Source organism: Sorghum bicolor, chromosome 8 (genome assembly GCF_000003195.3).
Source record: "Sorghum bicolor cultivar BTx623 chromosome 8, Sorghum_bicolor_NCBIv3, whole genome shotgun sequence".
Classification (NCBI taxonomy): Eukaryota; Viridiplantae; Streptophyta; class Magnoliopsida; order Poales; family Poaceae; genus Sorghum; species Sorghum bicolor.
Window position 1 is genome coordinate 6,305,527 of NC_012877.2, and position 12,274 is coordinate 6,317,800.

The 12,274-nt window shown below is 43.7% G+C and overlaps 1 protein-coding gene across 1 annotated transcript; it reads left to right on the top strand.

Annotated features, from left to right (window-relative positions):
• Positions 6,826 to 8,362, top strand: LOC110437491 (ethylene-responsive transcription factor 5-like). The gene is made up of 2 exons (XM_021465953.1): positions 6,826 to 6,834; positions 7,817 to 8,362. The coding sequence occupies exons 1-2, from the start codon at positions 6,826 to 6,828 to the stop codon at positions 8,360 to 8,362; spliced, it is 555 nt and encodes a 184-aa protein (XP_021321628.1).

Sequence of the window (12,274 nt, forward strand, 5' to 3'; positions counted from 1 at the left end):
ATCTGAGTAAGAGTTTCTCTATCTATTGTGATGCTTCTCGGCTGGGTTTGGGTTGTGTTCTTATGCAAGAAGGTAGAGTTGTTGCTTATGCATCTAGACAGTTGAGGAAACATGAACTGAATTATCCTACTCATGATTTGGAGTTAGCAGCTGTGGTTCATGCATTGAAGATTTGGAGACACTATTTGATTGGGCATAAGAGTGACATATACACTGATCATAAGAGTTTGAAGTATATCTTCACCCAGACCGACCTGAACTTGAGGCAACGAAGGTGGTTGGAACTGATAAAGGATTATGATTTGGAAGTGCATTATCATCCTGGAAAGGCGAACGTCGTAGCTGATGCACTTAGCAGAAAGAAATATGCTAATGAGCTTCGGGCGACACCTGAATCTGAGGAGTTGTGTGCTGAATTTGCATATTTGAACTTGGGGATTGTAGTAAATGCTATGGAAATTGAGGTCGCTCCTACTCTAGAGGAAGAGATATTGAAAGGACAGTTAGAAGATGAGAAACTAAAGGAGATAGCACAGAATGTGGTACTAGGCAAAGCACCAGGATTCAGAATAGATGACAATGGTGTATTGTGGTTTGGAAAAAGAATATGTGTTCCTGAAGTGAAGGCTATTCGTGATATGATTCTGAGAGAGGCTCATGAGTCAGCATATTCCATTCATCCTAGTAGTACTAAGATGTATCTAGATCTGAAACAGAAGTATTGGTGGTACGGGTTGAAGAGAGATGTAGCTGAGTATGTTGCTTTGTGTGATACTTGTCAGCGAGTGAAGGCTGAACACCAGAGGCCAGCTGGACTGTTGCAACCAATGAAGATTCCTGAATGGAAGTGGGAAGAAGTAGGCATAGATTTCATAGTGGGTTTACCTCGTACACAGAGAGGATATGATTCAATATGGGTAATAGTGGATCGATTGACTAAAGTTGCTCACTTCTTGCCAGTCAAAACCACTGATTCAGGAGCTCGACTAGCAGAATTGTATATGGAGCGGATAGTTTGTTTGCATGGGGTGCCTAAGAAGATTGTATCTGATAGAGGCACTCAGTTCACCTCTACTTTTTGGAAAGCAGTGCATGATTCCTTGGGGACAAAGTTGAATTTTAGTACAGCATATCATCCACAGACAGATGGACAGACTGAGAGGATCAATCAGATACTGGAGGATATATAAAGAGCTTGTGCTTTGCAGTATGAAACTAGTTGGGATAAGAGTTTGCCATATGCAGAGTTTTCCTACAACAACAGTTATCAGCAAAGTCTTAAAATGGCACCGTTCGAGGCACTGTAAGGCCGTAAGTGCAGGACACCTTTGTTTTGGAATCAGATAGGAGAGACTCAGGTATTTGGTACAGATGTGCTTAGACATGCAGAACAACAAGTGCGGGCTATCCGGGATAATCTGAGAGTTGCTCAGTCTCGTCAGAAAAGTTATGCAGATACACGTAGGAGAGAACTAGCTTTCGAGGAAGGCGATTATGTCTATCTGAAAGTGTCACCTATGCGGAGTGTGAAGAGGTTTAATATGAAAGGAAAGCTAGCTCCAAGGTATGTTGGCCCGTTTAAAGTTTTGCAAAGGTGTGGAGAAGTAGCGTATCAGCTAGAGTTGCCTGAAAGTTTATCTGGTGTGCCTGATGTGTTCCATGTGTCACAACTTAAGAAGTGTTTGCGTGTACCTGAGGAGCAAATACCATTGGAAGAGCTTTCTGTTAAAGGTGATCTCACTTATGAAGAGTATCCGGTCAGGATATTGGAGACAACTGAAAGAGTCACCAGAAGTCGGGTGATTAGAATGTGCAAAGTGCAGTGGAATCGGTATTCAGAAGCGGAAGCAACTTAGGAAAGAGAGGACGATCTGAGGAAATCATATTCATATTTATTTGAGTAAGCCCTGTTCAATCTCGAGGACGAGATTCTTTTAAGGGGGTAGAGTTTGTAACACCCAAAATCTGATTTTCAAGTAATAGGATTTAATTTGATTAATTTGAATATTTTGTGAGCATTTAAATTAGTAAACAAATAAATTTTTGGTTGAAATTAAAATTCATCATAAGATTAGAAACATGTTTTGTGTTCATGCTGGAGCACATCTTATTCTATGCTTGCTGTTTTTTTTGTGTGAGAATTTATTTGCATTCAAAACATCTTTTTGAAAAGGCTTTGGAAAGTAAAATAAAAAAAAAAGAAAAGAAAACCCCAGCCAACCCCTGGGCCCAATCCCCCTCACTCGGCCCATTCCCACTCCCGGCCCGCGCGCGCACACTGATCCCCTCCCTCTCTTCTTCTCTGGCCGACAGCCAGGGGTCCCGTACCTCTTTCACTGATGCGTGGGGTCCACGTGACAGCGCCCTGGCTTCCTTCCTTTCTTCCTCTCGGGACCGAGCAGGACTCACCGGGAGCCACCAAATCCGGTTCGACCCCGCTTTCTGCGGGATTTGATTTTTCCGAACCCCTTTTTAGCCCTTGGAGAACCCCCTGCGACCCTCTCTTCCATCTACGCGCGTTGGTAGCCAACCTCGCAGCTCCCCGTCGCCGTGTTGGATCTCGCCGAAACAGAAACGGAGCCGCCGCCGCGACCGACCTCCTTCGTCCCTTTCCAGCCCGAGGAAACCTTTTGCGCGGCTTCGGAGTAAGCTCCTCTCTCCCCTGGCGGTTTCCTTTCATCCAGAGACTCTCGGGAATGCGAGATCGAGGAGCTCCGGCAAGCTCCTGGGCGCCGGCCATGGCGTCCGCCGTGGAGGGCTCGCCGCCGGTCGGCCGGATTCATCCCAAAGCCCTCCCAGCCGTCCAAATCACGATCGACGCTCAAGATTAGAAGTTACCCCTTCGGGGCGAAAATTCTTAAAGAAACCCTCGGCTTTCTCTTATTTGCTCCGCGGTCCTTGGCGCCCCAAGTAGGTTTACGCCTTCCAAATTCAGAAAGCGTATTCTCTGCAGGTTAGACTAAAATACGCTTTCAGATAATTACAGAATTGCCATCGAATTTGTTTTGCTTATAAAATGTTCATTTTAACTCCGTTTTTGTCCGTTCAAATTTCGTTGGATTCGTATTTACAAGCTCTACATGTTAGAAGTAATATTTTACTGTTTTGAAACTTTTAAATTCTGTAGTAGCATTTAATTAATTATTTCTCTATAGGAAATCGTAGAAAACTCATAAATTCTCCGTTTTAATTCCGATTTTCGTGAACTTTACGTTTCTATGATCGTAGTGCTGCGTAGAATATTTTGATAAACTTTTATATTTGTGTTACCACTGTTTGGTGTAATGTTCTAATTATAGCTTGTTTGCTTCGTGTATGATTGTCTGCATTGGAATGCGTGTTGTTGATTGATGATCGAGTATAGACGGTGAGCGGTACGTTGGTGATCAAGACCAAGACTTTGAGGACCAGCAGGCTCAGGAGAGCTTTGATCAAGGCAAGTATAACTTGGGATCATCCTTGTTACCTATACACACTTAACACATTATATATCATATGCATGCTTTCACCTTGATGACCTTAGCAAAATCATAGATGATTGTTATTCTGAATTTCTTGTTACCTATTTAGATATGCATTTGGGTAGTCTTGCTAGTGCTTGATTATTAATCCATGATCTTGTAACATGAATATTTGAATATACAATAAACAATAAAATAAGCTTTCTAGCAACTTGAACATAAAGGGTGGAAAGAACTCTGGCTTTTGCTGGATTGATCTTGACCCTCCATAAGGACTTATCCCTTGGCAAAAGCTGGGACAACTCGTACAACCATGAGGGCTATATGGCTCTGGCTTTAGTCAAGTATGAGTAATTTTTCTAGCTTGTTAGAGGTTACCCGAAAGGGCGGAGGGGCTGAACCGTTTTGGATATAGTGCGAGCCCCTGTCCCTATGTGTATAGGCTGCGCGTCATTGTGCCATTTGGAAGGGAGGTATCTATATCTGCGCGCAAAGGAAACCTTGCGGCCCTAACATGTTAGACGAACCTTTGAAAGACTTCGTAATGAACCCTGCCGACCTTCCTTGGAAGTGGGTTAAGCGGCTGATCACCTCGGGCGAAAGGGTAAATCATAACTCATGGGTAAAGATGTACAATCTCTGCAGAGTGTTAAATCTGGTATACTAGCCGTGCCCACGGATACGGGCGGCCCGGAAAACTGACGGAATAGATGGACACTGATGAATGTGAATAATGACAATAAATGATGGTTTATTATGTTGTTTATATGTGTTATTCTTAATTCTTGTATACATTGATCATGTGGTTATGGGATTTATTATGCTACCTTGACTTTTGCTATCCAATAATTAAACATGTTATCCACTATTAAAAGCTAAATGCAGTCAAACCAGTGTCAGCTATTTGAGCCTCATGAACCCGTGGTTATACTTGTTGAGTACGATATGTGCTCACTCTTGCAATTTCCCAATACCCCAGGATATGATAATGAAGATGACTGGAATGAGGATTACCGTTATGAGTACTAGACTTGGAGTCAACCAGTCAATGTTGTCCCTGTGTGGAGCTTCCGTCGAGAGCGTTGTTTACTTCATGCTATCATTTTTGTATGAGACTATGTGATTTATTATTGTTCCGCTATGTAATAAACACTGCAATGGTACATTTGAGATTTGTCTACTTATGTGTGCGACTATTCCTGGGGCACATATGAGTCTTTTATGCATCCTATTTTGTTCTTAAAATATGGGTGTGACATGATTTCAGTTATTGTTTTAATTAGTTAATCCATTGGCTAATCTAGGTTTTAACAATGAACATGTTTCTAATCGAAATTACGTCAACAACTTCGCAGTAAAAATCTTTATTTCATAGAGAAGAGTCAATAGTTCAAACGTCAAACGCGAATAATATTGTATCTATTATTTGTTTTTATTTTTTGTAGAAAAAATACTTGAGCAGATAAAAGGATACTATCAAAAAAATCCAAAACTAAAAAGAGTAGATGGAAGCCAAAAGAAAATTCTGACTGCTGAACTACACACGAACACAAACCAAAGAAATGAAAATTAGTAAAAGATTAGATCCAAACTGAAGTGGACTTTGAAAAGAGGATTATTGCTAGTTAAAAAACCAGAATCCATATAGAGATCAGAGTTGGACGAAAAACAATTATGGCAGAAATTTTGTCTTTTTATTATTAGGTAAAGGTATAGATTGTGTATCTTCTTAAATGGACCAACAGTCTCTAAAACTTACTTAGTATTTTTAAGAGATAGAGCCACTTTTTACCGCCTCCGTAAATCAGAAGTACAGTCGTTTCTCCTCTAATCATTTCTTTAGGAGAGACACCAAACGAGAGGCAAGTGCAATATCACGCTGGCTATGCGATAATGGTTGGGTGTCTTATTCTATGCCCATTGGCTGCGAATCTTGTAAGTTTAATCATTCATTGTAGTTTTCCTTACATGTGTAAAGGTTAATAAAGAGGATGAAAATGATGTATATATATTAAAACAATTGTCCCTTTACACGCTTTTGCAGTTTAATTACACCAAGCAAGGCATATATATATAGAGAGTGCCGCATATACTCATTGTTTGTGAGGATAATTCTCACGTGAATCGATAACATGGTGGTGGACGTCGTTAACCACGTGGTGCCTATCAATTTCGACCATCCTTTATTTGGATTTCGAATAAAACGATCACTGGAGAACGAATATTATGGTCCTGATGGGGATAGCTTCGTTTTTCTTTTCTCTTTTGGAATTTTTTTTTGGACCAAAGCATGTGGTTTAGGTTGGAGCATATAATGCCTAGCTGGCCTCTCTCTTTGTAGTTTGTAGGTCTTGTTTAGCATGTACATTATTAAGTTAGGTTCGTACAGATTTTGCCGTTCCAATGACACCTTATGAATATGATTATCTTATATTGCAACAACTTTATTACTGCCTAACACCTTCAGTTTGTCACACTTATAAACCAGTGGCATTTGAGAGGCTATATATATGTGACATGATTTTCTGTACCATGCATGGGATCTAACTTTTTTTTTTGCGAAACTCATGGTATCTAACTTTTAAGCTTAGGTTACGTTTTGTTTTACACGATGTAATATTCACACACATCACGCTAACACGTCTCTAATGTAGGTGCCTTTCTTGTCTGATTCTAGCATAGTGACACACACTCACGTGGGTGTGCATCCTAGGCCTTGTTTTCTTACCACAAATTTTGCAAAATTTTTCACATTTCTCGTCATATCGAATCTTACGGCATATGCATAGAGCATTAAATATAGATTAAAAATAACTAAATTGCATAGTTTACCTGTAATTTGCGAGACGAATCTTTTGAGCCTAGTTAGTCCATGATTAGATAATATTTATCAAATACAAACGAAAGTATTACACTGTCTATTTTGCAAAAAAAAACATTTGTAACTAAACAAGACCCTAGCACATACGGGTAAACAAAGTTTTTAAATTTTGTTGTAAACTATTGTATTATCTCTGTTAAAAAAATATAATTCTAGATGTATACTAAGGTAAAATGTCTAAGTTTGACCAAATAAAAAATATCAATATCTATAATGGTAAATAAATATATTAGAAAAATATTTTATGATGAAACTAATAGTACTTCTACCTATTTATAGTACAACAAATATAAGTATATAAATTGGTCAAACTTGATAAACTTTAACATAATATATTATACTCATATTCTGTAACCTATTTGTTGTGATGATACATGACTGCAGGAGAGAGTGGAGGGAAATTGAAGCACTAAAATTGACGGCCCTGATTAGCAGCGTTAGTGATACTAGTTAATTGGCAGTATGGCACGTTTGTTTGGCGCGATGGTGCTCGTACGAAACGCATGATGACCAGTCCACACACCGATGATGACCAGCTAGCGTGTTCCGTTCCGTGCTCATCAGCTGTGCTAGCTTGCTGCTCTAAGTCGTGTTATCCTCCCTCTTTCAGTTGGGTTCCTGGGGATGCACATTTCTTAGGCCTTGTTTAGTTTTCAAAAAAATTTAATATTCTCCATCACATCGAATCTTATGCCACATGTATGGAGTATTAACAAAAACAAAAACTAATTTGTAATTTACGAGATGAATTTTTTGAGCCTAGTTAATCCATGATTGAACAATAATTATCAAATACAAACGAAAATACTACAGTAACTAAAATCCAAAATTTTTGCCAACTAAACAAGGCCTTAATCCGTGTTGGATTAGGGCTACACGATTGCTTTACTAAACAAGGCGTGTCCTGCATCCTGTCACACGGTTGCTTTACTTTGCTTGGGACGTTACGTCACTCGTGCTAGCTTTTGCTGTTCATCATGAGCAGAGAATATCGAGCTAGAAAGTGCTGGCTGGCATGCATGGCTCCCTCGGTCGCGGAGGACCATGCATATGCGCCATCAAACTTTCGAGATAGACAACACAGCGTTAGTACAGTGACGTTTTGTACTGGCTGTCAACAATGGTTTGGGCTGTGTTCGTGGTTTTTACCGCGCGCCAAATGCATTTTTACTAGCTAGTACCTAGTAGTATAGCTATCAAAACTATTTTCACAAGTGCCCATCGATGTAAAATTAAAGACGTTGATGACTTTATGTCAAGTGCTAACATATGTGAAGTCAAAGAAAACAAAGTAATTTGATCCAGAAACCATAAGCATGTGTTGGTTGGGTGGCTAACTCCCAATCAAACTCTAGATAGCTACCTTCTAGCTATTTGGTTGCTTTTAAACAGCCCAAAGCCAGACCTAGATAAGCCACTTTAGAGGTCCTAGCCTGGCTCTAGTAAAATGAGATGGGGGTCCATTTTTTGCTAGCTAGGCCTGGCTAAGCTGCGACCGAAGTTCTCGTCACCTCTTGGCAGCGCCACCTATTCCGACTCCTCCGACGAATGCCACCACCTCCTCCACCAGATTGGCCAGCCGCTCCCCTCCTCCCCCGCCCCTCCCCTTCCCGCAAAGGAACCGGCCATTCCACGGCATGCGGCGGCGGCCGTGGGGCAAGTACGCGGCGGAGATCCGCGACCGGGGGTCGCGGGGAAGCGTCGCTGGCTCGGAACCTTCGACACCGCCGAGGAGGCCGCCGCCGTCTACGACGCCGCCGCGCTCTGTATCCGCGGCCGCCGCGCCGTCACCAACTTCCCCTCCTCCCCAGCCGCCGTCGCGCTGGCGCCTGCCCTTGCCATGCCTTGTTCCACACCGTCCCTAGCCCCTGAGGCTGAGACCTCCTCCGCCTCGACGGTGGTCGATACCGGGGCTCACCGGCTTCATCTGCTGCAGCTCGCGGCCGAAGAGAGAGGAGCGAGCTCATCGGTTGCTGTCTGGGTGGAAGGAGGGGGACTCACATCTGCGAGGCGTGAGTGATCTCGAGCCTGACCTCCTCTGCTCCTTCTGTAGTACTCCCTCCTCCCCTACTTTCTAGATAGTGGAGGATTTTATGGTGGTGATGTTGTAAGCCATGAGAGCAGGATTGAAGCAGAGGGCCGTCACCAGTTGTCGTCGAGAGGAACAAGGTGAAGGAGGTAAAATCACCATCGTAGAGAAGCTAATCCAACCAACCAAACAAAAACTAATTAACTTAGCCAGGCTTAGCTAGCACATGACAAACCAAACACTACTAGGGTGGCTTAACTTGGACAGGCTAACTCAAATCTGGCTTATCTTTCTAGCCAGGCTAGTTGGAGCCAAGGGCGAAGCTGAAATAGAATTTATGGTGGTGCACACAAGCATAGCCTTGTAGTAACATCACCATTTGAGAGCTTATTAACATGGTGAAAATAGGTTACTTAATGCTACACTATTTTTCTACCATGGTGCTCGTGCACCACTATAGATGAACGTGGCTTCACCTCTAGCTGGAGCCACACAACCAAACACACCCAATATAGACTACAATATGAGAAAACTCGGGTGGCTAGCTTTTTGAGCTCTGGAGTATCCCTTCTGCCCACACAAAAAGTTCTCCAGTGGGCCTTTGGGTCGAATGCTCCAGGCAGGCTAAGCTGGGCCACTCGGCGGTGCAAGCGGGGAAGGAAGAGTGGACGGAAATGCCGGCCGGCAGCATGGGAAAATCGGGCCAGAGAAGATTTCAGACCGAGCTGGCCGGGCCACTGGGCCGTGATGTCGGGAAATCAAGAAAGGATACGGTAGTAGCACTGGTCTACATTTATTAGACGTATGCATTTCTGTAGCTCACAGTCGGCATTTTCAACGGCTCAGAAGTTCGAATTCCAGAAAAATTTTTAATGATAATATAACGACATATACTCCAGTATAGCCCTATATATACTCCAGTATAGCCCTATATGAACTTGGTGGTAATATAACCTTAACGGATGCCACGAGTAATTTTTTCTTGATGCAATATAATAAAATTTTTACAACCGAGAACAATAGAGTTTCATCATGGCTATATTCACAACTACCAACTATTTTTAGAACAGTGCAACACCAAACTCTACCAACTATTTTTAGAACCGTAGCAACACCAAACTACTCTCGCATCGAAGAGTCAATAATAACACACAATTGCCCACTAGTTGTGGCAATATTACGTGTACATGCAGCCACCATTTCAACCGTACTGACAACACCTATCTCCCACAACAGAGCATACGACTAACGCCACATGCCATTTTGGTGGCCATAAGGCCCACATGTGCTTCCAATATATGATATCAGTTAAGTTGTCATAGAACCCCATATTGTAACTAAATGTGTGGTTTTGTGAAAACAAGTGGTGCTAGAAGGGTCAAATTCTTATAGTGATACTTCAAAACACTCAAGAAAGTAAGTTCAGCAAGTGTGAGTTTTGGCTCATAAAAGTTTCTTTTTTGGGTCATGTCTTGTCTCACAATAGAGTGGTCGTCGACCCAAGAAAGATTCTCGATGGTGCCTGACTATGAGTCGGTGGCATGTGCATCCCCAAGTGCGACCATGATGATGGCGGCGACCGCACGCCCACCCTATGGACAACGGCGATCCATGGTGACTACGTCAGTGCCACAAGCCACAAGGTGGGTAGCCTCGATCGATGATGACCAGAGTACGCATGAGGAGTCGACAGGAACTTGCTTGTGGTGGGGACGGTGAGCCACAACGCTGCTGCATGGACGATGATGCCAGCCTCAAGGTAGTCTGCTGCCATATCCTTTAGGGCTTTGGTTTGGATAAAATTGGGAAAATCTTGGGGATTCAGGGATCTAGGGTTTTGGATGTTGGGAATTTGAAGTGCTTAGTGTTCTTTCTTTCAAATCGCCTCTTGCGTGATGATGTGACACACCACCAAAAACCAAAGGTAGGCACTAATGTGCTTCGTAACATGAACTAGGTATAAACAAGAGAACTGTTGGCCCTAACTGTTAAACGGTATTGCGTCCAGGTGCAGGATAGCGCAGATGCTATTCTTGTAATCCAAGTCATGCGTGTGCGTGAGTCTTGGAAGATAGATGGGTTAGTTGAGGGTTTGTAGATATTCTTGTTGTAACAAACTTATTGTTGTAAGCCACGCCGGTGGGCTGTTCCCGGCTTCTATATAACACATAACCGAGACCCTGGGAGGGCAACTCGTTCAATCAATCTTCACATGGTATTCAGAGCCTCTTTCCTAGCGGAGTTAGATCATGGCATCCTCTTCCGCTGTATCGCTTGTTCCTCCTTAGGGTTCTCGCCCGTCAGCGAGAAGCTGACTCGCGCCAACTATCAAGCATGGAGCGCATAGGTCCTCTCGGCGGTCAAGGGGGCGCAGCTCTACAGCTTCATCAGTCCACGGCGGCTCCACCACCCGAGTTCCTTGATGTCAAGGGTGATGACAATAATGCCGAGCCAAAGCCCAATCCCAAATATGATATTTGGGTTGCAAAGGACCAACAGGTCCTGAGTTTCATCCTTTCCAATCTTGGGAAGGAGATCCTTGCTCAGGTGTCTTCAGAGAAGACTGCAGCCGCGGCATGGGTCGCGATCGAAGCCATGCACGCGTCCCAGTCAAGGGCGCGGATCATCGCTACAAGGATGGCCCTTGCAACTGCAACCAAGGGGTCCTCCTCTGTGGCAGATTACTTCGGCAAGATGAAAGGCCTCGCAGATGAGATGGCATCTGCGGGAAAAAGCTTGAAGATGATGAGCTTGTCTCGTATATTCTCACTGGGCTGGACCTGGTCTTCAATCCAGTTGTCTCAGCGGTGAGCGCCAGAGTGGAACCAATTACGGTGGCGGAGCTGTACACACAGCTCACAAGCTTTGAACAGAGGATGGAACTTCATGGTGGAGGTTCCCAATCGTCGGCCAACATGGCCGCCAAAGGAGGACGTGGAGGCGGCGGCAACTTCAACAACCCTCGCAACCGCAATGGCGGCGATCGCGGGGGCTTCGGACGAGGCGGCAGAGGTGGTCGCGGCAACGGTGGCCGTGGCCCCAATTTCCAGGAGGGCGTCTTCTGCCAGCTCTGTGGGAAAGAAGGGCACTCCGTCATTAAGTGCTACAAATGCTTCGACCCCACGTTCACTGGTCCTCCTCAGAAGAGCGCCGCGGCTGCCACAGCGTCATACGGCGTGGACACCAATTGGTACGTAGACTCGGGTGTTACGGACCACGTGACTGGCGATCTGGAGAAACTCACAGTTCGTGACAAGTATGGAGGTCATGACCAGGTTCATACGGCAAGTGGAAAAGGTATGGAAATCCATCATGTTGGTTCTAGTATTTTGCGTACCCATACTAGCAAAATTCATCTCAATAATATTCTGCATGTTCCACAAGCCACAAAAAGTCTCCTTTCCGTCAATCGTCTTGCTCGTGATAACAATGCCTTCTTAGAATTTCACCCCGATCACTTTTTTATCAAACAACAGGGGACGAGGAGGACTCTCCTTCAAGGCAGATGTGAAGGAGGCCTCTATCCTCTCAAGTCGGTCAAGAATAAGAATAAGCAAGCTCTCGGCGTTCTCAAGCCCTTCGTGTCTCAATGGCATCATAGATTAGGTCATGCATCTATTTCAGTAGTCAAGCAGGTCCTTAATCGCCATAGACTTCCTTTTGTTAATGATTCAAATAAAGACACTATTTGTGATGCATGTCAAAGGGGCAAAAGCCACCAATTGCCCTATATTCGTTCAACTAGTGAATCTACTAGTCCTTTGGAACTTATTTACTCTGATGTTTGGGGTCCTGCTCCTGCCTCTGTTGGCCGAAATTGTTACTATGTGAGTTTCATAGATGACTTCAGTAAGTTCACGTGGATTTATCTTCTGCGTCACAAATCTGAGGTCTTCCAAAAAT